The following is a 25,722-nucleotide window of genomic DNA, read 5'->3' on the forward strand; positions in this document are numbered from 1 at the left end:
TGGTAGGAAGTTAGCTCCAGCTTGTAAGGCTATCCTGCTCTTAGAATCAAGGTGGTAAGGACCTAAAAGACACTTTGTGGGTGGTTAGAAGATGGTGCAGTTAATTGGGAGATAAACAGAACAAGGCAGAGATGACATCCCCTTCCTTTTACTTACAAGATGGGCCCAAGTAGTGAGTTCTTTTGGCAAAGGCAGCTTCTAAGATCATGATACAGCGAAAGGTCTCAGGACTTCATGTCGGTAAACAGTATCATCCCATTGGTCCATAGTATGAATATACTATTCATTTCATTCGCTCCACAGTTGATGGGTCTTTAAACTGTTTCTACTTCAGGCTTCGGTGAATGATGCTACCATGGAACTAATGTACAAGCTCTTGTGTTTGCATGTTTTAAGTTTTCTTCCATGATAGCACCGAGTAGGAGTTGCCCTTGCCAACGCTCCTGTTCCACCACTTCAAGTGAAAACCTTCCCAGTGTGGTGATAGGAAGAAGACACCGAGGAGGTTTCCTTTTGTGCTTACCAATTTACCAGGAGGACAGACAGTCTGAGCACATGCCTTCTCGTGTGCTTATCAGGGGTCCATATATTTCTCTGCAGAAAGGACTATTTAGATTCTTTCTCCAATATGGGAGAAACTGGGAGTAGTGAAGTGCTGTACTAAAGGACCTACTAAACTTCTTAGGAAATATCAAGTTACACAAAGTAGAGTTTAGCTAAAGTGGTGCCCGCGGTTCTCTTATCAGGAAGAGCACAATTCTGCCAGGCAGTCAGAACAACCCCGCTGACAGCTGCCTGGGAGAAGCAGCCCTGGTCTGTGTTTGAATGACTGTGACAGTATTTTACATTGCAAATCTCACAATTGGTCCAGACAACCAAAGCTCAGAGTCCCTGTTGCTGTTTTACATGTTTCATTGCTCAAAGTGTAACTGGGGCTATAAAACTATATAAATAAATAGGGGTTTCTATCCAGGGCCGGTTCCCTGCAAGTTTTTTTTTTTTTTTTTTTTTTATAATCTCTAAGTGTTGGAGTGATTTCTTACTGGGAAGACATGTTCACTCTCCAACATCGCCAGGTTGAAGCTGTGTTGTCTCTTATTTGTAATAGTCTTTTATTCTAGAAAAGAATCCCTTACCAAGGGTATGATTTTCAAGTACTTTCTTAAGAATTACTGTCATCACTACTAGTGATTGACGCCCCCCATCTGACATACTTCATCTGTCCTCCCAACTCACATTTGTTCCCAAACCTGTTAATCATATACAGGAACAGAGATTCCTTTCTTTCAAACATTCATGTTGGGGTTTCTAAATATAAGTCTCATATTTTAGAGGGAAAAATTAAGTACAGATTATTTTATGTGTATGAGTATTTTGCCAACATGTATGCCTGTGCACTACTTACATACCTGATGATGTTATCAGATCAGGGTATCAGATCTCCTAGAACAGATAGTTGTGAGCCACCATAATGGTGCTGAAAATTGAACCCTGATCCTCTGGAAGAGCAGCCAGTGCTCATAACCTGAGCTGCCTCTCCAATCCTACCTTTCACTTTCTTGATGGTATCTTTTCAAACACAATATTGTTGCTGAAGCCTACTTAATCTGTTTTTGCATTTGATGAATCACAGAAGTAAATACCAGATCCAGCCATGCTGTCTTTGACAATGCTCTCAGAAGCACACTGAGAAGCTTTAGAATTTTATTTCTTCCATGTAGCTGGTATATTTTGAGTCCACATTGTAAGCACGTTGTGTAAGAGTATGTCTTAGGTAGGGTTTCACTGCTGAAAAGAGACACCAGGACCAATGAAATTCTTATAAAGGACATTTAATTGGGGTTGGTTTATCATTTCAGAGGTTCAGTCCATTATCACCGTGGCGAGAAGCATGGCAGCATCTGGCAGACATGTTGTTGGAGGAACCAAGAATTCTACATCTTGATCCAAAGACAGCCAGGAGGAGACTCACACTGGCCAGAGCTTAAGCATATGTATTACCTCAAAATGCTGCTGCCAAAATGACACACTTCCACCAACAAGGCCACACCTACTAATAGTACCACTTCCATCCAAACCACCACAGAACACAACTTTTTTTTTTTTTTGCATGTGGATATCCAGGCATTCCACATTGTTTCTTGTCAGAAAAACTATTTTTTATATTTATTTTGCCACAAGTTTTATAAATCAATTCACTCTTCTTTTACAGAAAGACTAAAAGATTACAGGATATTGCTGAGTTAAGCCAATCTTGTTTAAGAACCGGTGGTCCTATCAGTAGACTTTGTGATGGGAGATTCTTTCAAGGTCCTTGCTGAAAATCTCCACTTCTGTAATGCAGCCCTGGTGGTTTGAATGAAAATAGCCTCTATAGACTCATAGTCCCCGTCAATGAAACAGTTTGCAAAGCATTAGGTGGTGTGCCCTTGTTGGAGGTCAGACGTCACTTGAGGGTGGGCTTTGGGGTTTCAAAAGCCTACTCCATTCTCTCGCTTGCGTTCTTGCGTTCTTGCGCTCTTGCGCTCGCTCTCTCTCTCTCTCTCTCTCTCTCTCTCTCTCTCTCCCTCTCTCTCTTGCTCGCTCTGGCTCTTGCTCGCTCTGGCTCTCGATCTCTCTCAATCCCATATAAGTTCTCAGCTACTGTTCCAGTCCCATTCCTACCTGTTGCCATACTCCCCCCACCGTAATGATCATGGGCTCATCCTCTGACACTATAAGCAAACACCCAAAGAAATGCTTTCCTTTTGTAAGTTGCTTTGGTCATAGTGTCTCTTCACAGCAATGAAAAAGCTACTAAGACAGCCATTCAAACGAACAAGGGACATCCCCAATTCAGAAAAATATATGCAACTTTCGACTTCACATTTGTCAGATTAATTAATTATAGTATTATTTCCAGACTCTTGTTCTGGGAGTCTGGGGCTTGGGGTTGGGGGCGGGGGGGTTTGGGATGGTTTAGTTTGATTTGGTTTTTGGTTTTTGGGTTTTGATTATTTAGTTTTTGAGACAAGGTTTCTCTGTGTGGCTCCGGCTGTCCTAAAACTTGTTCTGTAGACCAGGCTCTGTAGACCCAGACCTCTGCCCGTTTCTGCCTCCTGAGTGCTGGGATTTAAAGTGTGCACCAACACTGGAGCATGCCTTTTATCCTAGCATTGGGGAGACAGAGGCAGGTGGATCTTTAAGAGAGAGACAGAGAGAAAAAAACATCAAGCTGACTAGGTAGGAATGTGAGGGTGGAATCTGGGAGGAGCTAGAAGAGGGGACTATATATCCTCAAAATACACTGTATAAAATTCTCAAAGAATTAATATTTTATTATTTTAAAGTATGTTTTCATGATTTTCTGTGGCTATCATTCTTTGATCTTTGTACAAAGTTCAATGTGAAAAAACCTCGCTCAAGTCTCAGGATGGCACGCCCCAGGAAACACGAGAGACCGGTCTTGATGTAAAAGCAAGAGGCCGTTTAATAATAACGAAGCTCCGGGCCAACACGTGTCTCACGCAGGAGACAGAGGAGTTGACCCCGAAACTCAAAAGTCAGGTGTTTATATAGGGAAAGCTAGGGGGTTTTTGGCGAGGTTACACACAATTGGCTCATTTAAACATAGCAGTGAGGTTACAACAAAGAAGAAGAGTACGTGCTAGAAGTCAGGGGCTTATCAGGGTCTGGAGGACATCTAGCTAAAGTATGACCCTGAGTAAGCTGGGGGGGGATGTCTTCCTGCCGGATGGTTTATGGATCAGTCCTTGATAGCCTGAGCTGGATCCTGCATTCCTTTTCTCTATCTGTATGGCCTGCTATTCCTGGCTGCAGGGCTTAGCCCTGAGTCTGTGGATTTTGGAGCTTACTCTTTTAATTTTGTATTTTTAAACCTTAAATCCATATAATTTCCCTTTCAAATGGATTACATACTAAGACTTTGCTAGTGATTATAATATATTGCAACTAAATTTATGCCAAAATTTGTTATTCTTTTTATGTTAGACTTTTCCCAGCCTAAATCCTTTTTTACCAGGCTCTGTGACTTTATTCATATAGATCCATGAATTGAAAGAAAAATGGGAAACTATAGCCTCCAAATATCTACCTCTGAATATACAATTGAAATACCTTGAGCAGGAATTGTTATCAATAAAAATAGCACAAAAGCAATATGAGAAGCTACATGAGGATCAGAGGACTCTGCAAAGAGATGCAGTAGATCTGCAGCACCAGGTGCAAGAGAACATGGTAGGTCGGCGTGAGGAGAGATGGTGTCAAGGAGGGGCTGAAGAGGGGACACCATCATTTAAAAGACAGGAAGCACTTTTACAGGACAACAGATCTGTTACAACCTAAGCTAATTTCACTGAACTGCATGTGTGTCTTCTGTGAGTCTTACAATGGCTGGTGTTGGAAATTTCTAGAAGGCAGATGACATCTGTTTATCACTTTAATTACTTCCATTTCCATCATTAAAACATAATCTGTCAGAATAATTACTTTCAGCTTTTTAGGCAATTTAAAACAGTATCTCTAGAGGGAAAGAAACTGGAATACAATACATTTTCACCCGCTTCTGAATTATCCTTAAATTACGCTGTTTGGGGAGGGGCGGTTGAAATTTGAGTCAGCTCTATTCTGTGAACTGTTGGGTTGCATTAGGGCAAGTGGGAGAATAATGCAGAACTAAGACTTGTGGCTCAGAAGCATCAGGAGGCCCCAGGGTTCACGCTCCAGTCCAACCAAAACGAAGTCCAATACCATTTTATGATCTGGATTTAATGCAGTTGGTATTGAAAGTTAAAACTCTGGCACCTTATTTCACATTTAAAATTACTCTGGGAATCAATTACTCAAAACTAAAGCAAGCACATTAAGTATTTTGAGCATTACATGTAATTACTTTAAAAGTATATCCTTGGAGTTGGGGATTTAGCTCAGTGGTAGAGCGCTTGCCTAGGAAGCGCAAGGCCCTGGGTTCGGTCCCCAGCTCCGAAAAAAAGAAAAAAGAAAAGTATATCCTTTTAAATTTCCATAGGCAAAACTAGACGATGAAAAGCAAGCGATGGCATTAAGAGACAGTAATAATGACTCGCTAATGAGTCAAGTGGAACTCAGGATTAAAAACCTTGAGTCCAATCTCCAGAAACTGCAAGCTGAGAAAGAATCCAATGAGAGAAATGTAGAGAAATACCTGCAGCGCTACATCAGAGAACGGGAGCTCAGCAAGACTCTATCCCATACGCTCTACAGGTAAGTCGGGAGAAGCTCGCTCTCTCTGCTGCTACTGTGTAACTATCAGCAAACAGATTCAGAAGATTAAGCAGGATCTTTAAGCAAACTGCAAATTATAACCAAGAGTTATGCAGGAAATGAACCTACACTTGCAGTGTGGCTGCCAGACACCTAGTCCCCTTTTAATTTATAGTTTTCTGTGCTGTCCTCTCCTAAAAACACACTGGTCTTTCAGGGAATTAAGACAGTCACATTGTCATAAAGCTACGTTAGCATTCTCTAAGTAGAAACATTAACGATTTAACTACCTTCTTAGAGACACACCCAAAGGGACCCACAGTAATAATACTGTCCCTCTGGGCACATTCTGGCTCCTGAGGAAATAACTGCCTGCCATTGCATCTGCTGAGTCTCTGGTGTCACCGTTAGAGCTACCCACAGGCAAGCTTAACAGTTGAGTACATCAAGGCGGACCTGAATCCTAGAGGAAGGGTAACCCGGTGATGGTCAAACCCATACTCACAATATAATAAACATAATAATAATATAAACCTAATCCCCGGGCCAGTGTCAGGGTGTGTGAGTGGAAAACAGCAAGTCCTACCTCGGAGATGACAAAAGAAGCTAACGTCTCCAGGAACTGCTAGCTTTGTTCTTAAATCCTCAGAAGAACCGTCTTCTATCCTGAGGCTGCTCCTCTGAACTATCCCTCTGTACTAAATATTTAATTTGTCCCAAGTTATAGGTGGATTGTAGATAGTGAAAGCAAAAACTTGAAAATCTGCTCATTCAATAGTTTTTTTAAACCCAAGCTGCTTTACTGCATAAACTATTTCCAGCTGGTTCGTGAGTTTTGCCTTTTTTTTTTTAAGTATATATTTTGTACATTCATATACATTTAATTGTATACATTTGTCATGGATCACAACAGGATATTTTGCTGTAGTTTCCTATAGTGCAATGGTTATTATAGTCAAGAATGTGAGCATAGCACCATCTCATAGTTTTGTCCTTTAAATATGGTTATTTCTACTGGCATGATCAGTTTTAGTAAGTGGGGCACTTCTACAAGCCACCCATCACTAACAGGCATCATCTCTCTCCTACTCTGAATTGTTAGTTTGGAAATATATGTAATTCTTCATAATAAATTTAAACCTATACTGGGGAGCCAACACTATGCTCCAAGGCATGGTCAGCATTAAGGCATTGGTAAGGGGAATTATGAAATACTTTCTAAAAAGCAGCTCATTTAGGGAACAAGGGCAGAAGTATTTACTGTTTGCAATCTTCACAGAACTAATAGCAAACTAAGCAGAGTCAGAACTGACATTTTGCTGGTGACGGAACGGAACAGAACTGTACAGAACACTCTTACTACAAGGCCTGTCCCCAAAAGTCCTGGTGTCACCGAGCATAGCGCTTATGTAAACCGCAACCCTAACTTCATTGCCAGCAGAAACCTAGAGGCTGCCATGTCCAGCCCTCAGCCATCTCCTGAGCTTATGCGGAGGAGGCTACTCAAGGTAAGGTATATGTATTCTCTTCTGTTCTTTGGCATTCCAACTCTGGTATCTGATAGAATATTAATTCTTTTCATTTGGTGAGATGTTGAGCTGTTTAGTTGACTTATGCATGGTACGTAAAGGTTATAAAAGTCTGGTCTCTACAAAGAAAACTTTTTTTAGTGTGTCTGTATGTATATGCAATGTACTATGTATGTAAATGTATATGTATGTAAATGCAATGTGTTCATGTGTGATACCCGTGGAGGCCAGAAGAGGGTGTCAGATCCCCTGACTCTGGAATTACAGGTGACCGTAAAACACCCTGTGGTTGGTACGAATAGAACTCAGTAAGAGTAGCAAGCGGTCTTAACTGCTGTACCATCTTTCTAGCCCCCAGAAAAAAAAATTGTCTATAAAATATATGTATCTCACATTTTCTTTATCTACCCATTGTTGACTGGCCATTTATGCTGACTCCATAATTTGGCTATGTGGATAGTGCATATGACATTTACCCTTTTGAGAATGGCTTAATTCACTATGTATGTGTACCTATATACATAGTATTTATATCTCGTACATAGATATGCATATTACTTGTATGTGTAGGTATGTGTACTTGTATGTGTAGGTATGTGTACTTGTATGTGTAGGTATATATACATAAGTAGGCATACATATTTATATACACCTGTACATGTATGTATTCCTATATGCACACACATATATATTATACATGACACATACATGTGTATGTATACATACATGCATGTAGGTATATAGTTATAGAGAGAAAAGAGAGAGATCTCCAGTGTTGCTCTTTTTCCTCAAATGCTGGGTTTTTAACAGAGTTCTCCTAAGGTCCTCCATTTTGCCTTCCCTGAAATGAAAGCAATGGCCAATCTTTAAATAGAACTGCCATTAAATAGCATATATTTTATCAGAATATTCTTTAAAGCATCTCCCCGTGTGCTCTGGAGATGCATGCTGGTTAGCATTTGCTCAACTTGACACAGCCAGGGTCATCTGGGAAGAGGACCTGAGTAAAGCCTACATCTGATGGCTGGTAAGCAAGTGTACGGGCATCGTCTTAATGATGAATGTGGGAGGTCCCAGCCCATGTGAGCAGTACCACCCCTGGGCAGGTAGACCTTGATAGTACAATAGAGTAAGCACGGCAAGCCATGGGGAGCAAGCCAGTAAGCAGCACTCCTCCATGGCTCCTGTTTCAGTTCCTGCCTTGGGTTCCCGTTCAGTGAGAGGCGGTGACATGGAAGTGTAGGATGGACTAACTTTCCTCCCCGAGTTGCTTCTGGCCGTGGTGTTTGTCATAGCAGCAGAAAGCAAAGTAAGAGGAAAAACTGTAAGAGGATGAATTTAACGCAACAATGTCATCTCATCCATAAAAATTTAAAATAGTTCCCAAAATGGCAAGCTAAATCTATTGCAGAATTTATACTAAAAATATTAATTCAATTATGGTTGTTCCTCTTCCAGATATTTGATTCTATTTGACCATTTTATGACTAGGAGCTGGGGACCGAACTCAGGGCCTTGTGCTTGCTAGGCAAGTGCTCTACCACTAAGCTAAATCCCCAACCCCAAGAGCAGTGTTCTTAACCACCCCACTAGACACAGTTTTTAAAAACCAAGTAGACAGTTCCACAGAGTGCCTTCTGGCCTTTACATGCACATTTGTACACACATAACTGTAAACACATGAACACACACACACACACACACACACACACACACAGAGAACGAAAAGCTGAAATCTCTGTAAATTATTGTGCATACTGAAAATGTAAAAACCTTTTCATTAGTTCCCACCAGAAAAATCAGGTTCTGTGTCATTTTTCAAAGGTGTGGTAAGTGAGTGTGTAAATATGTACATAATACAGTGGAAAATTTGGGCAGTGAGGCTATTTTACTTTCATTTGGGGAAGAAAGGGTTATTTCAGTATTTCTAGCTAAGGTGAAGTATAAAACAACCCTATCTTAATAGCTCGAATGTGTACATGGTGTCCTTGTGGGGTGTTAGTCTCCCAAAGCATGCTAGACTTAAGGGCGCTTCAGTATACACTCTTTTATCAATTTTCAAAGAAACATCTGCATAGTAGCTGCTGAATGACTTAAAATGGATTCTGCACTGATTTGATTGGCTGGGTTTTTGTTTGGGCGTTTTATTTTAACATAACTTTTTTTTTGTTAAGAACCATTTTTTATTGGGGGAGGGGTCATTAATCCTTCTTGGCCACCGCCTTCCGCATGGCTGCCAGCACGTTGCTCAGCTCCTCCTGCTTTCTCTTGGCGCCGAGGTGTGTGCCCACCCTCTTCTTGATAAACTTGAGTGCTCGCTTGTCCTTGGACACTTTGAGCAGCTCCATGGTGCGCCTCTCGTAGGGTGCGAAGCCACACACCTCCCGGATCATGTCCCACATGAACTTGGTGTGCTTGGTCAGGCGCCCGCAGCGCTTGCGTTTTTCGTCACCTTGTGGCCTTTGTTGAGGTCCACCACCATAGGGTAATGCAGGGCCATGGCTGCTGCTCTCTGATGATAACATTTTTATTGATTCTCTGGGACTTTCACATCTTGCACCCTGATCACACTCACTTCCCAGTCCTTCCATGCCTGCATCCCCACCACTGTGACCTTCCCACACCAAAAAGATAAAAATAAGAATTTTTAAGTTTAATTTGTATTGTCTGTATACTCAGTGGGGCATGGCCAAACTCTCAGTGGACAGCCCTTTAAATAGAACTGATTCCTTTCCCTTCCTGGACACTCCTGCCCCCACCTCTAGCCCCCACCCCCACCCCTACTTTCTCATTTGCCCCCATCCCTACACTTCGGCATCCCCATCACACTTTTTAAGAGTCTCCTTCAGTGGCGTCCTGTCTAAGCTGTTACTTGGGGGTTGGGGGGTGGGATAATTGGGGTGAGGGTAGGGGTTGTCACTGGAGCCTTCCATGTCCCTCCTTCTCAACTACATCTGCAGTCACCCATATCACAGCACAAGTAGCCTCTTCACAATCAGGGAGAGTATGGCTCCCAGGCCTCCACATGGTTTCTGGTGACAGCACAGACCATAAGCACAACTGCAGGCTGCAGTAGGACCACGGACCAGACATGGCCCTCAGTGGCAGCATAGGCCTAGACATTACCATGGCCTCTGATGGCAGGGCAGACCACTCAGATCAAAATGGTCCCCAGTGGTGACATGGTCCACACACATCAACATGGGTTCAGGCTACAGAACAAACCATGGCCTGCAGTAGTCACACCAGCCACAAGCATCCGGCTGGCGACTTTTGCCTCTCATGCAGTCCATTGGTTTGCTGTCTTGACCTGAGTACTTGCTATATAGATTGCCCAGGCTTGCTGCAAACTCTCTATGTAGCCCAGGCTGATCATGAACTTAGGATCTTCCTACCTCTACCTCCCAAGTGCTACGGTTACAGGTGTTGTGCCAATGTACTCAGTTTGTTAATTCATTTTAGTAAAATCCTCCTTTTCTTCAAGTATTTAGTTGTTCCATTTAGAAGACTCACTAATGCTGCTGTTAACAGAAATGTCAAGAAAAGAAAATAGTAGAAAAATCTATCAGTCAAAGAAATCTTCACATCAAAGATTTATAGATATTACAAATCAGTTCCTTATTATCATCACAAAGGTTTTACTGTGTGAAGGGTACTATGCTAGACCCTTTGGGGGACATTAATAAGACAATAGCTTTTATCCAAAGATTTAAGTGATAACAATTTAAATGGGGTAATACAATACAGAGTGTAGCATCCCGTATATTCTGTAACTGAATAGCTAGCTATAATTAGAACATTTCACTTAGTGGCAAGAGATGCGTAGTTGGGGCTTCACCTCCCCTGTTGGTAATTCCACGTCTATCCCTATCATATATTTATATATGTTAAGAATAGGTCCTGAGGGGTCATAAAATATATTTGAAATGATATATCATTTCCACAATATCATTTGTTTGATTCTAACATTATAAAATCTGATATTTCAGAAGCAGAAAAACATGGTAAAAAACATAACTGAAGAGGTGGATAAAGGTATGTTGCCAATGTGTATGCGTTGAATTTAGAGTAAATTATTAATTTACAAGACAAACTGTAAGTAGCAAATGCTACCTCTGGTTGATAGATTCCACATTAAAAGCATGTGTTCCTGGTGAGTACTGTTCACCCTGCATTTCTGTAGCTCCATGGCTTTTCAAAGTCTCTAATCCTTTCTTCCTCAACAAGTCATTATCAACCTCCCCAAAAACTGCAACAATCGTCTACTGACAGCTAGTCATACTTCCAAAGCCGTCACTTGACAAGTATCATTTTAAATCTATTACAGGATTCTCGCTGGCTTAACCTTCCCTGAAGGAGGAAATACTCTTTCCTTATGATGACTAGACGTCAGAGCGCCTGCTGTCAGGCTACTCCACCTTCTCTCTCCCCACTCACCTACTTTGGCCAATTGCTCCTGCTTTTAGTATCCATGGGTTACTCGTGTTCTTCTACCTCTAGGGTTCGCATGCTGACTTCCTCAATTCCCCCAATATCAGCTTCAATAACACCTCCACCTAAGAGGCTACAGTATCAACACAACACTGGCATGTAGCTCCCTCTGGGGGTTTCATGGTTCCTGTATTAAGAATGTATCGCTCAGTACAGACACCACGTCCATCTGAGGTGGGGATATGGCATAATGACATGCTGAGTGCTGCCACATATCGTCTTCTCTCATCATCTCAGGACTTGTCCCAGCAGCTTAGCACTTGGTCCCTGGGTAAATAAGTGAAGAGTAGGAATGCATACTCACACTCAGCCCTGATAATAATTAATTCAGTGTGTGTGTGTGTGTGTGTGTATAAGCATTTAGTTTTTTACTTTAGTGAAGAATACATATTTGTCATTTTTATCTCTCCTGACAAGGCTAAGTCTTTCTTACTACTACTGTTAACTGTGAAGTCCCTGAAGTAAAGATCGTAATTCTTACTTTTTCTTTCTAGCTGCAGCTGAACTTGAGTCTTGGTCCTTGGAAGCTTATCCTTCAGGATCTAAGTAACAACTCAAGATCTACTTTAGGGAGATAACAAAGATGTGCACAGATTAAATAAATGTTTTTCCAAACAAAGACATTTTATTTAGAGACCTTTTATATAACATTTTAGTCATTTCCCATTAAATATACTATGTGATAACTTTTTATTGAAGAAACATGTTTTTGTATCATGCTCCTTCAACCATATATGTATGATTAATTCCTACCTTTGGGCTAAAGCGATGGCTCAGTGGTTAAGAGCACTCGCTGCTCTTGCAGAGGCTGAGAGTTGAATCCCAGCGCTACGTCAGGTGACTCACAGCCACCTGTAACTCACAGCCAGGGGCTCTAACACCCACTTCTGGCCTCCAAGCATACCTGCAGACACACAGATTAAATATTTTAATCCTATATTTTAAATTGCACCTTCTCTCTCCCCACTCTTGGCATATACTATCTTTCTCTGTATTTTACAAATGAAAACATGTATTACATTCCCCAAATGCCCAAATTCCAGCTTTCTAAACAGCATCCAAACAGCCAAGTTGTCAGTCATCGTTTGCTAGAATTAAAAATCAATTTGATGGTGGCTTATTTTCCTTTCCCAACATCCACCAGTATAAACGCACCTGCAGACGTGGCTGTCACTCTAGTATAGTGGCAGACGGTCCACGGTCAGAGTTGTGATGTGCTGCAGTCATTATATCTCCATCAAAATTAATAAAATTTTGAACTTTGATGCTTTTAACTTTAAACACTGATTTACAGCCCTTTCCTCAAAGAAGGGAAAAAAAAACTTTTGCTGAAGGAACTCCGTCTTTGGAAATGTCTTAAAATTAGAAATTAAATGCTGCCACAAAGCACCTTTCCCTGTGGCTCGCTGCAGCATAACCGCTGTAGCGGGTCCTATGGAATGCAATGCCGCCGAAGCTCACACAAGGGCTTCCAACAGCCGTCGTGAATATGCTCAGGAAGACAATAAACACAACCTCAGGTGAAACTCACCAACAGAAAGACAGAGTCTCAGGTGCTGAAGACAAGATAGAAGAAACGGATAATATGAAAAGACCAAATTATGACTAAGAAGAAGAGAGGAAGGAAAAGAAACCCAGGTCAAAATTCAGGAAATATTTTCAGCAAAATTATTAAAGGAAAAATTTCCTAAAGAAGAAGGTACTACAGGGCATGGCAGTGCATGCCTTTAATCCTAACACTAAGGAGGCAGAGGTAGGCAGGTCTCTGTAAGTTCAAGGCCAGCCTGATCTACGAAGCAAATTCTAGGCAGCCAGGGCTGTTATACAAAGAAATCCTGTCTGAGGGGTCTGAGGGTTATCTGCCAAGGTACAAGAAGCATAGAGAACACCAAATAGATAGGACCAGGAAAAAAAAAATCCATACTCCCCACACCACATAATAATCAAACACTAAATATACAGGACAAAGAAAAATATTAAAAGCTACAAGGGTAAAAGGCCAAGTAACATATAAAGACAAACCCATTAGAATAGCATCTGACTTCTAATGGAAACTCTAGCCCAGACTACCATACCCAGCAAAACTTTCAATCACAGTAAATGAGGGAAGAAAATTCCATGATAAAACCAAATTTAAGCAGTATCCATCTACAAGTCCAACTCTATAGAAGGTGCTAGAAGAAACTTCACCCTGAAGGGGTTAACCACACCCAAGAAAACACAGGAATAAATAAATAATCCCAGACCAGCAAATCAAAATGAAGGGCCCACTGTGTAACAACAAAATAACGGGAATCAATAAACACTGCTCATTAATAACTCCCAATATCAGCAGTCTCAATTCCCTAACACACAGACGAACAGACTGAATTCAAAAAACAGGATCTATCCTGCTGCTGCGTACAAGGAACATACTTTAACATCAAAGATAGATATCACCACAGGATGAAATGATAGAAAAAGCGACTCCAATCAGATGTAAGCCAGTGTAGCCATTTTAATATCTGACAAAATAGACTTCAACACAAAAACCAATGAGAAGAGACAGGAAAGAACACTTACTCATCAAAGGAAAATCCACTATTTATGCACCAAAAACCAGGGCCCCAAAGTTCATTTTAAAACCCAACTACAACTAAAATCACATACTGACAGTCACAGTGGTGCTCGGTGACTTCAATACCTGGTTCTCACCAACAGACAGGTCATTCAGGCAAAAACTAATCAGAGAAAGGCTACAACTAACTGATGTCGTAAACCAAAGGGACCTAACATATTTATAGAATATTTCACCCAAACACCCAGGAATATACCTTCTTCTCAGCAGCTCATGGAGCTTTCTTCAAAATTGGCTACATACTCGGACATAAAGCAAGTCTCAAGAGACAGAAGAAATTTGAAGTAACACCATAAAACCTCTCTAACCACCGCAGATTAAACAATGGCTATCAACAACAGAAACATCAGAAAGGTTACGAACTCATGGAAACTCAACAACTCCCTACTGAATGAAAAATGGGTCAAGAAAGAAAATAACTTTTTTTCTTTTCTTTTTTTTTTTTTTTTTTTTTTTTTTTGAGCTGGGGACCGAACCCAGGGCCTTGCGCTTGCTAGGCAAGTGCTCTACCACTGAGCTAAATCCCCAACCCCAATAACTTTTTATAGTTGAATGAAAACAAACATATATATACCCAAACCTGTGGGACACAAGGAAGGCAGTTGGTTCTAAGAGGCAAGTTCACAGCACTAGAAATGGAGAAATCTCACATTAACAAAGTAATGGCACGTCTGAAAACTCTAGTACAAAAGTGACACCCAGAAAGAGTAAATAGGACGAAATAATCAAACTCAGGGCTGAAATCAATAAAATAGAAGAATTCAAAGAATCAGTGAAAGGTGCTTGGTCTATAGATCTGGTAGCAAAAAAAGAAAACTGATCTCTTCTTGCAATGGGCATTGAACTTGTCTAATAGTTTAGAATGATCCCAGTAAAACTCTGCCAGAATAGAAGACAAAGGTCTCAAGAGAACTCAACCGTAAAGGTCAGGGTCTTCAAATTCTATCTTGAAACAATTTCAAGGACTCCACTTTCATCTGCAATAAAATGCTGAATTTTATGGCAGAGACCTCCATATATGTTACTGTGTTGTGTTGGGCCTCACATATGGCAAGTGGTGTATCTGTCTAGAAAATGGTGCTCAGGCTTTGGAGCTTAAAACTAAATAGGCAAATTTCCAATATTCTAAAGCATGACAAAATTTTTATTTATGTGGCAGATATCATGAAGTATGCCACATTAAAACAGAAATTTTCCCAATTAGGGTATGTGGGTCAGTTTCCTGTCAGATGGTGTTATAAGCTAAGAATAAAGGGGCCTTAATAAACAAGAATAAAGGTCTGTGCTGGCCTGAACTATGGCATGTTGAGGTTCCATTGACTAGAGAGACTCCTCGGGGTACACCAAATTTCAGGGCAGTGGTTACACCATTTAAAAATTTTTAAGCAGCCTAGAACACTTAAAGAAATGTTTCAGGGGCTGGAGAGAAGGTTCAGTGGTTAAGAGCACTTTCTGCTCTTCCAGAGGTCCTGAGTTCAAATCCCGGCAACCACATGGTGGCTCACAACCATCTGTAATGGGATCCGATGCCCTCTTCTGGTGTGTCTGAAGACAGCTACAGTGTACTTACATATAATAAATAAATCTAAAAAAAAAAAAAATTTCCAAGTCCTTAGTCATCAGAGAAATGCAAATCATAACGACCCTGAGATTCTACCTTACACCAGTCAGAATGGCTAAAATCAAAAGCTCAGGTGAATATTGGTGAGGATATGGAGAAAAAGGAACATTCTGCCAGTGCTGGTGGGAGTGCAAACTGGTACAACCACTCTGGAAATCAATCTTAGAAAATTGGAAATAGATCTACCTGAAGAGCTAGCAATGCCACTCTTGGACATATACCCAGAAGATGCCTCACCATGTCACAGGGGCACGTGCTCCACTATTTTTCATACCAGCCTTATCTGTGATAGCCAGAACCTAGAAACAACCCAGATATCCCACAACAGAAAAATGGATTCAGAAAATGTGGTTCGTTTACACAATGGAATACTATTCAGCTATAAAGGATGAGGACATCCTGAGTTTTGCAGACAAATGGACGGAACTAGAAAATATCCTGAGTGAGGTAACTCAGACCCAAAAGGACATGCATGGTATGTCTCACTAATAAGTGGATATTAGCCAAAAAGTACAGAATACAGAACTCAAGAAGGTTAACAAGCCCAAGTGAGGACACTTCAATCCCACTTGGGAGGAAGGAGAAAGCAGTCACAAGGGGCAGAGGTAGGGAGGGACCTGGGTAGGAGAGGGGACAAGGAGAAGGAGGGAACATGGTCAGGGAGTGTGTGTGTTTTGTGTGTGTGTGTGTGTGTGTGTGTGTGTGTGTGTGTGTGTGTGTACAGGATTGAAGCCCTGAGGGCCAACAGAAAGAATGGAAATAGGCAGCCTTAGGGTTGGGGATTTAGCTCAGTGGTAGAGCGCTTGCCTAGGAAGCGCAAGGCCCTGGGTTCGGTCCCCAGCTCCGGGAAAAAAAAAAAAAAAAAAAAAAAAAAAGAACCTAGGAAATAGGCAGCCTTGTGAGGTAGGAGATGGGGGGACCTCTAGTATGTACTAGAGACCAGGGAGGTGATAGACTCTCAGGACTAAGAGGGAGGGACCTTAAATGAAATGCCCAACAGTGGGGAGAGGGAACTTGTAGAGTTCACCTCCAGTAGAAAGACCAGAAATCAAGTGAAGGAATGGGGTTGCCATCCCACATTCCTGACCCAGAATTGTTCCTGTCTGAAAGAACTGCAAGGACAAAAACGGAGAAGAGACTGAGAGAAAGGCAGTCCAGTGACAGGCCCAAATTGGGATGCAGCTCAAGGAGAGGCTCCAGATCCTGACACTATTACTGATACTACGGTGTATTTACAGACAGGAGCCTAGCATGGCTGCCCTCGGAGAGGCAGAACAAGCAGCTGACTGAGACAGAGGCAGATAGTTACACCCAACCATTAGACTGAAGTTGGGGACCCCTGTGGTTGAATTAGGGAAAGGCTGGAAGAAGCTGAGGAGGAGGGCGGCCTCATTGGAAGACAAGCGGTCTCAACTAACCCGGCCTCCTCAAATCTCTCAGACACTGAGCCAACCAACCAGGCAGCATACATGAGCTAGTCCGAGGCCCCTACACATAAACAGCATAAAGGACTACCTGGTCTGGCCTCAATGGGAGAAAATGCACCTAACTGTCGAGAAACTTGTGGGGAGGCCAGATGGGGGGCATCCTCTTGGAGACAGGGGGAAGCAGGAATGGGATGAGGAACTGTGGGAGGGCGGACCGGAAAGGGGGCAACAACTGGACTGTAAAAAACAAGGTAATTTTTAAAAAATCTTAAGCAGTTAGGCAGCTTCATGGAAGCAGTGGTTCCCGAATTAGCCTCAACAATGTAACACATTAATGATTTGTGACTATGTTAAGTCCCTGGTTCTACACACACACACACACACACACACACACACACACACACACACACGAGCAGTGACGATCTCCTTGCCAGCCCACCTATAGGTGTGTCGACCTGTTCGACGAGACACTCGTCCTGCCGGTCTCGGTGAAACTCGGTCACAGAAATTCTCGGTACCACTTTTACTACAGAACAAGTGGCGAGGGATGACCTCCCGGGTATAGGAAGTTCCGACGAGTCTGGGAACTGGCGCGGACTCACGAGCAGGTCCAAGACTAGAGTTGGGCGCGGCTAAGGTGACCGTGACGGCTGCAGACGAAGTTGGGATTACAGGCTGCAGAAAAAGAACTCAGAAAGGATAACCTTAACATGCTGCGTGCTCGCAAGACTCATCCGGCCTTCCGGAGCAGTAGAGCACAGAGTGCGTAGAAGGCCGCTCGGCCAAGGGGGCGTGGGCAAGCTCGCAGTGCACGCCGGGAAACTTGGTCTTCCGGCACCATCTTGCTTTGCTGTCTGCAGCTTTGACCGTAGGAAAGGGCAACTGCTAGAGCCATGAAGCTCCTCAGCAGGGCCGGGTCCTTCTCGGTGAGCATGGGGCGCGCGCGGGTCAGGGCTGGGGACACTTGTCAGCCACTCAGGGGCTGGCAGCGGAGTGTGCGGCCCTGGCCTCAAGCCTGGGTCTGCCCTTCAGGTTAACCCGGCGGACAAGCGTGCTGCCAGCAAGCTGAGGCCTGGGAGCTCGGCGGGTTCTGTGAGCAGGAAGAGAACTGACTCCCGGAAAGCCGGAGAGAAGGGTGGCCTTGGGAGTGGCGGAGAGTCGGGTCTCAGGAGACTCCTGAAGGTCACTCGAGAAGCTGGTAGGGAGAAGGCCAACGACACCCGAGCCTCTTACTTTTCCAGCAGAGATCTCTGCTCCTGGGTTTATCCTCGGGCATCAGTTTCCCCAGTGCCTGCAAGTATAATATAATAAATGCACAAATGCGGTGTGATGCTTATCTCAGTGCCCGCACCTTCGTTCCTGATCAGTACTGACTTCCGGCATTCCTTAGCATGCTCTTTTCCCAGTCTCTTAATTAAAGGCTTCCTCCAAGAGGGGCTCTTGATCTTTCTAAAAGTTTTCTTCCTAGCCCTGAATTATGAAGTTGTCACTTGGTGGTTGGAGGAGGGGGAGAACCTCATGTGTCAGCACGTTATCACTGTGAAATAGTGGTTATCAAGAGATGAGAATAGAAGCATTTACATTTCAGCAAGGTAGCCGGTTACATGTGAAGCTTTTTGTTCGTAACAATCTTTTGAGAAGGTGCTTCTAGAATTTAGAGGTCAGCGGTGCAGCTAGACCGTCCAACCATACAGCCCTACCGCACAGAATTACAATGCCAGAATGCCAGTTGTGCTATGTTGAGAGACCACTAGACAGTGATGCACCAGGCCTGGGCATGGTGTTTCCTTGTGCCTAGACAAACCAATTGCTAACAGTCCTTCGAGAGCAGGACTTAACTTTCTATGAGAATAAGTTGAGGTGTGTGTTATTAAAACAAAGTAGAAATTGCAGGACAATTGAGAGCTATGTTTCCTGAAAGAACACCCCAACCCCGGGGACCTCCCAAAAAGCAGAAATTCTTAAACATCACTACCCAAAAGCAACTAAATCTTGCTTGGCAATGAACTGTGGGTTATTCATATGTGGACTGTTATACTTGAATGTTACGGAATTACCTCTTGGGTGTTCACAGCTAAAAATCACAAGTGCCTGCATGCACCTTATACAGCAAACTGAAATGGTAATGTCAAAGAGTTAAATTCATAATTTAAAAGCAGGGCTGAAGGAAAGTAGTAATTCTACAAACAATTGGAAACCAGCAGTCAGACTAGCCCAGCACCAATGACTTAGTGTTGAGTATCCAGCCGTCTGGGCAGTGCAGAGTAGGAGCATTATAGAACTTTACAGACACATTTGGCAACAAACAGCAGCATGTTTTATTGGCTCTTAGCATCTTGAAAATGTATTTGTTTGCATGCTCATTAGTAGCCCTGTGAACCCTAGACATGATTGGAATATTGTAATAGCTTTATACCATTGTGTATAATTTCTGATTGTGTGTGTGTGTGTGAGAAGTCAGCGCATTTAGATCCACCATCCAAGTTATTACATATTATACTGAGAATTTGCTGTTGGTTTTAGGGCTGTGTAGATATTTGCCTGATGGAGCTAAGATGCTTTCTTGGCTGACTACGCCTAGTGGAGCACATGAAAGAATGAAGCTATAGGGCAGATGTTAGGGGCATTGAGGAAAGATCCTTGAAGTAATCGAGGAGACGACGGTGGAAATAAAGGAAAGGACTGACATATGGAGGAAGCAGGAAGCCAAAGTCTGTTTTGAAGTGTTAACAGTCCAACTGTCCAGAAACTTTGAAAACGTCACCACCAGAAGGAACACTTGGCATTTTAATAAAACAATTGAAAGGCAAAAAAAAATACGTATTTTTTAACACTATTCATAGAGAACTCATTATTGTGTGGAAATCACAAATCAGTAAAAGTTTAAGAATGCTTCAGGGGGGCTGGGGATTTAGCTCAGTGGTAGAGCGCTTACCTAGGAAGCGCAAGGCCCTGGGTTCGGTCCCCAGCTCCGGAAAAAAGAACCAAAAAAAAAAAAAAAAAAAAGAATGCTTCAGGCCAGGCATGGTAGTATAAACCTGTATTCCCAGAGGAATTTAAGGTCACCATGGGCGACATTGCAAACTATTTTTTCAAAAAAGAAAGGGAGAAAATAAAATAACTATCTACAGGAAAAAATGACTTGGGTAGACTAATAAATTTATTAACGAGTTATCCGTCAGAACTTCCATGAAGGTAGAGATTTACTTGAAATCACTGTGTGGAGTGGCAGTGTTGATGCCTTGCTTTTACATGTGATGAACTGTTCTTATGAGTGCATCATAACCTGACTGTCGGGGTTTTTTTGTTTTTGTTTTGTTTTGTTTCTTAGAGATTTTATTCCCTCAAAGTTGCCCCAAAGCTTAAAACTTCAGCCCCTGGAGGAGTGCCTCTGCAGCCTCAGGAACTTGAGGTTAGTCCCACTGAGCGGCTCAGTGGAGCCCACATCCAATTTACTTAAACTCCTTGATTAAAGACAGGCACTGGTCACATCTCTATTCTGTCTTAACTACAGTTTACCAAATTACCAAATGGTTTGGTGATTGCTTCTCTGGAAAACTATGCTCCACTATCAAGAATTGGCTTATTCATTAAAGCAGGCAGTAGATATGAGAACTACAACTACTTGGGAACCTCTCATTTACTACGTCTTGCATCTACTTTGGTAAGTGTCTTTATTACGTGAGTGTTTGGAAATGATGTGTGTGATCTTGGGCCTGTAGAGAACACAGAACATAAGGGGCTGAGGCAATGACTTAATAAAGCCTTGCTCTGCAAGCCTTATACTTCACCTCAAGTATTAGCACAGCCAGTGGTTCTAGCACTGGGGAGGCAGAGGCAGGCAGATCTCTGAGTTCCATGCCAGTTTGGTCTTCAGAACAATTCTAGGACAGCCAGAGCTACAGAAAAACCTGTCTGGAAAAAAAACAATACCCATGTAAAGAGACCAGTCATAGCCATGCATACCTGTACCGTTAACAGACATAGGCAGCTCCTTTAAGGTTGCCAAAGTACTAGCAAGGTCCAAAAAGCTGGCTTCAGGTTCCATGAGAGAAGGCCCCATCTCAAGAGAAAGCTTCAGAAAACACATCACAGTTCCTCTGGTCTATTATGAGCATGAGGGGGGAAGGGGGACAACACACATAAAAGGCATTGAGGTTCACACCTGTGACCCAAACACTTGGACGGTAGAGACAAGAGGATCAAGCCTGGACTACATAAAACCTTATCTTAATGAAACAGCAAAATCTTGAAAGCAGTGTCCCTGTATTTCTTTCCTTAAATTACTATGTCATATTTACACAAACTGGGTGGCTCACGGTAAAGAAATGTATCTTCTTACAGTTTTCAAGGCTTGAAAGCCAAGGTTTTATGTTAAGTCAGGGCATCAGCAGAGCCGTGCCTTCCATAGGGAAGAACCCTTCTTGCCTCTCTCTTCCTAGCGTATGGTTTTTATTGATAATTCTTTATATTCCTCGGCTTAAAGATGCATCACTCCAATGCCTGCTTCTTTTGTCTCTTAGCTGACTTTCTGTCTGTCCTTGTGTCTAGATGCCTTCTTCTGAGGACAGCTATCATAATGGATTAAGAGCTCCTGTTAATCCAATATGATTTGTCCTTATCATTTACAAAGGCCCTGTTTCCTAATAAGATCACATTTTCAGATATGAATTGTGAAGGGCTGCTGTTTAACCCTGTAAAATCTCATAAAATGAGAAACCACAGGATATTGGTCACAGACAATTGTTATTATCCAACTGGATATTGGTATTAAAACACAAGAAACCAGTAGAGGAGATATGACCTTTTTTTTTTAATAGAAAGTGCCAAAAATTGAAAAAAAAAAATAGTAATGTTTCCATATACAAATGTCTTTCTGACTCTTTCTCCTTTGAGATTATACTTCTCCCCTTTTCTCTCTCCAAATACTCCCATGTACCCTCCCTCCTTCAAATTCATGCCCATTTTTCATTGTTACTATATACATATACAGACATGTATATGCATATATATTCTTAAATATAGCCTACTCAGTCCGTTTGCTACTTGTATGCATGCTTTTAGGGCTGACCATTTGTCACTAGACAACCAGTTGTACTCTTCCACAGGGAGGACTTTCTGTCCCACTCCCAGCTTTCCTCAGTTGCCTGTAATTCTTTGTGAAGGGTTGAGGCTTCATGGACTTTCCGCCTCTTTCACATGGCCATTGGTGTTGTCCTTGTTGAATACATCTACAAAATACTCCTGCCCCTAAGACTCGGGAAATATTTAGTAGAGGGGATGGAAGAAATGTAAGCGTCAGGGAATCAGGGAGTTTGCTGTGAGATGTGTCTCCTAGTAACGCCAGAAGCTACACCCATAAAGTCTCTCCCATACATAAGTCTCTCTAGAATGGAAAAGTCTAAGTAAGCTTATATTTGCTAGTGGAATTTTTTACACAACTGTATTTCAAATTAAAATCTAAGCCTGGTGTGATGGCATATGGCTTGTAATTGCAGTACTCAGGGAAGCTGAGGCAGGAAAGTTCATTCTAGCATTCGAGATAAACCTGACCTGCTTAAAAGTTATAGGGCAACCTGGACTATGTAAGGAGACTTTGCCTCAGAAAAACAAAATTACAGTATATATGTATGTGAACATACATGCAATGCGTTTTGTTGAATCTCATAATTCTTATTAAAATGTGCCTGCTAGTTAGGACCTACCTAGTAAAGTTCTGTTAGGATCTGCAAATAACACTTAAGACAGTAGATTTTGATACAGTGTGATGTGTGGCAGAACTATTAACAAAAGCACTCTTTCTTTTCCAAGACTACCAAAGGAGCTTCATCTTTCAAGATCACCCGTGGAATTGAAGCAGTTGGTGGTAAATTAAGGTGTGTTGGATAATAATAAGAAATAGGGCTGGAGAGATGGCTCAGGAGTTAAAAGGCACATTGTTCTTGCAGAGAAACTGAGTTGGGTCTCCAGCACTCACGTCCCATGTCAGACAGATCACAACTACTGTAACTTCTAGTTCCAGGAATCCAACACCTTCTGGCCCTTGCAGTCAGCTACTTGCATGTGCACATAACCCCTGCACAGATACATACTTATACATATAGTTAAAAATAAAATCTTTGTGGGTAGAGGAAGCTGGGCATGATGGCATATGCGTTTAATCATAGCACTTGGGAGGTAGACAATCTCAGTAGGCCAGCCATGTCTTCATGGTGAGACCCTGTCTCAAAGTGTGTGGAGGAATACAAATATTCAATTATAGGATGACTCCTCGTTGTTAACGAAGGGATCAAAGACTTCATAAACAGAAAGGGGGAAAGGTGATGAATGCGAAACATGGCTGTGCATATAGTAGGTAGATGGATGTGACTGACTGGGAGTAGGCATTTATAGTGTGTACAGTATGCAAAAGATTTCTGTTGGGAAAAGTAAAAACCATAAACCAGAGTCGTGGGAGTAGAAGAACAGGGGACAAAAGGTAGAAAAAGGCTATTCTCCAAAGAGGAAACCAGAAACGGTATTAGCGGAGTGGTACTATGATACCACCATAAACTGTGTTTATTTTTTTAAAGACTAAAAGTCCAGTTCAAAGAAATGGATAAAGAATAGTAGCCTTGATCTTTTCTTTTTTTATTATTTTATTATTTTCTTTTTTTATCAAGAACAAATGGTTCACTTCCTAACTACACAGCAGTTAAGAAGTGAAATTAGCTTGTGTATCTGTATAGTTTAAAGACAATATACTAGGGTTATGGTTTATGGAGTTGGGGAGAACAAGGGAATTGGTATCAAAAGACTACAAAGGAATCTTGAGTATTTTCCCTTTTGTTTTTCATTGTAAAATATGTGGAACATAAAATTGGCCACTTTAAATGTGTGTATAGGGTTCCCAGCATTGACATTTGATCATCATTACCTCCGCCCACCTCTGAGATGTCACTGTTGTGCTCAACTGAAACTCTCCCAATAAGCTGTGACCTTCTGTCCCCTTCGCCCTTGGCCACCATCCTGTTTTGTCTGATTTTGACAGTACTTGTGTTGAAATGTTAGCTTTACATTTTGCTGTCATTTTGTTCTTTGTATGAATAAACCATTCAAACTATGTTCGTTAGTAACTTACTTAACATAAGGTCCTTGAAGTTCATCCATGAGTCAAAATTTGATTATTTTTTTTTATGTGGTACATTTTAGTGTATGATATTTTATACACAGGTACGCAAAATACATATGACTCATGACTGGCATATGAGGCTGATGCAGGCCTTATCTAATTAAAGTGAATGTCCGTGCTCATACAGCTAAGACATGACAATCAGGATTTGACTGCTGACATATTACATCTATAGCCATTGTCTTTATCTTCTGTGCTGGCCTCTATGCTGATTTGGTTATGATGTCCGTTGTCCATTTGAAAACATATCCAATATCCTCTTGGAAGGTTAGTCAATATGCTTTGCTCACAAACCAATGAAGCAACTGGCTGATAGACAATGTGATCTCTGTATTCTCAGAATATTATGCTGTACATGCGCAAATGGGTTTCCTCTCATCCATGTGTCTTACTCTCAGCATCCAGTATTTCTGTGCCTGGGGGCCTAAGGGATGAAAGCTGTGTGGTACTGAAAGAAGCCAAGTGACCAATAGAAGAAAGGCTTTCTTGTGCCATGGTGGAATAGGTGTGGCCTTGTTGGAGGAAGTGTGTCCTGTGGAGGCAGGTTTTGAGGTCTTCTGTGCTCAAGCTACACCAAGTGTAGCAGAGAGTCTTTGTTGCCTGTGGATCAAGATATAGAAGTGTCAGCTCCTTTTCCAGCACCATGTCTGCCTGGACACTGCCGTGCTTCCCACCATAGTGATAATGGACTAAATATCTAAAACTTCAAGACATTCCCAATTAAGTGTTTTCCGATATAAGAGTTGCCTTGGCCATGGTGTCTCTTCACGGCAACAAAAACCATAAGACAGTGTGCAATCATTACCCCCACTGCCAAAAATGCTTGAAATAAAGGCTGCATTGTAAATTTGTTTTCATTAATTGTTAAAGAGCCTGAACCAGAAAAAATTATTTGTGTTGGAAGTCTGTGTGAATGCATTTTATTTTTTTTCTAAAAATAATAAACAAATTTATTAGTTGCAGATACTTAAAACCTACAAACATATGCCAATACCTATAAGAAAGGCTAATTTGTAAATTAGGCCCAGTAAGAGACCCACAATGTGTTAGCTGCTTTTTTTTTTTCTCTCTCTCTTTTTGTTTTTTGTTTTTTTTTCAGTTACTACTGTACTTTATTGTGTTCAACCAAATCACCATGTTACAAAAATAGCAAGCTGCCATAATAAAAAATAAGGCTCCTCTATCCAGCACCAGATAGCATCATTTTACTTTCAAGCCTAGAAATTGCACACTTGTATATAAACCAACCGAAGATGAGGATTGAGAGTTCATCTTGGTGAATTTTTCCTTTGATGAATATGAAGTGTCCTTCCTTATCTTTTTTGATGACTTTTAATTGAAAATTGATTTTATTTGATATTAGAATGGCTACTCCAGCTTGCTTCTTCTGACCATTTGCTTGGAAAGTTGTTTTCCAGCCTTTCACTCTGAGGTAGTGTCTGTCTTTGTCTCTGAGGTGTGTTTCCTGTAGGCAGCAGAATGCAGGGTCCTCATTGCGTATCCAGTTTGTTAATCTATGTCTTTTTATTGGGGAGTTGAGGCCATTGATGTTGAGAGATATTAAGGAATAGTGATTATTGCTTCCTGTTATATTCATATTTGGATGTGAGGTTATTTTTGTGTGC

At 41.7% G+C, this 25,722-nt stretch overlaps 2 protein-coding genes, 1 long non-coding RNA gene and 1 pseudogene across 9 annotated transcripts in view; 2 read left to right on the forward strand and 2 right to left on the reverse strand.

Annotated features, from left to right (window-relative positions):
• Ankrd62l (ankyrin repeat domain 62 like) overlaps positions 1–11,952 on the forward strand; it is an 88,397-nt gene extending 76,445 nt beyond the window's left edge. For all 4 annotated transcript variants that reach the window (XM_087607627.1, XM_087607633.1, XM_087607630.1 and 1 more), the window contains 5 exons: positions 4,045–4,236; positions 5,027–5,241; positions 6,521–6,749; positions 10,760–10,805; positions 11,756–11,952. In XM_087607627.1, coding sequence (XP_087463753.1) covers positions 4,045–4,236; positions 5,027–5,241; positions 6,521–6,749; positions 10,760–10,805; positions 11,756–11,811 — 738 coding nt within the window. In that variant the 3' untranslated portion in view covers positions 11,812–11,952. The remainder of the gene's footprint in view (positions 1–4,044; positions 4,237–5,026; positions 5,242–6,520; positions 6,750–10,759; positions 10,806–11,755) is intronic.
• Positions 1–17,685, reverse strand: part of Rpl36-ps12 (ribosomal protein L36, pseudogene) — a 34,285-nt gene extending 16,600 nt beyond the window's left edge. For all 3 annotated transcript variants that reach the window (XR_015652455.1, XR_015652456.1, XR_015652454.1), the window contains exon 1: positions 17,366–17,685. This is a non-coding gene — a long non-coding RNA (ribosomal protein L36, pseudogene). The remainder of the gene's footprint in view (positions 1–17,365) is intronic.
• On the reverse strand, positions 8,895–9,353 carry LOC147996952 (large ribosomal subunit protein eL36 pseudogene; annotated as a pseudogene). The gene has a single exon (XR_015652453.1). The product of XR_015652453.1 is annotated as a large ribosomal subunit protein eL36 pseudogene (transcript).
• A 97-nt stretch (positions 17,686–17,782) lies between the features above and the next one.
• The window catches only part of Uqcrc2 (ubiquinol cytochrome c reductase core protein 2), a 30,716-nt gene continuing 22,776 nt past the window's right edge, over positions 17,783–25,722 (forward strand). The window contains exons 1-4 of the mRNA NM_001006970.1: positions 17,783–17,852; positions 20,258–20,338; positions 20,441–20,590; positions 22,738–22,802. Coding sequence (NP_001006971.1) covers positions 17,820–17,852; positions 20,258–20,338; positions 20,441–20,590; positions 22,738–22,802 — 329 coding nt within the window. The 5' untranslated portion in view covers positions 17,783–17,819. The remainder of the gene's footprint in view (positions 17,853–20,257; positions 20,339–20,440; positions 20,591–22,737; positions 22,803–25,722) is intronic.

The sequence above is a fragment of the Rattus norvegicus genome, chromosome 1 (genome assembly GCF_021556685.1).
Source record: "Rattus norvegicus strain SHRSP/BbbUtx chromosome 1, alternate assembly SHRSP_T2T, whole genome shotgun sequence".
Classification (NCBI taxonomy): Eukaryota; Metazoa; Chordata; class Mammalia; order Rodentia; family Muridae; genus Rattus; species Rattus norvegicus.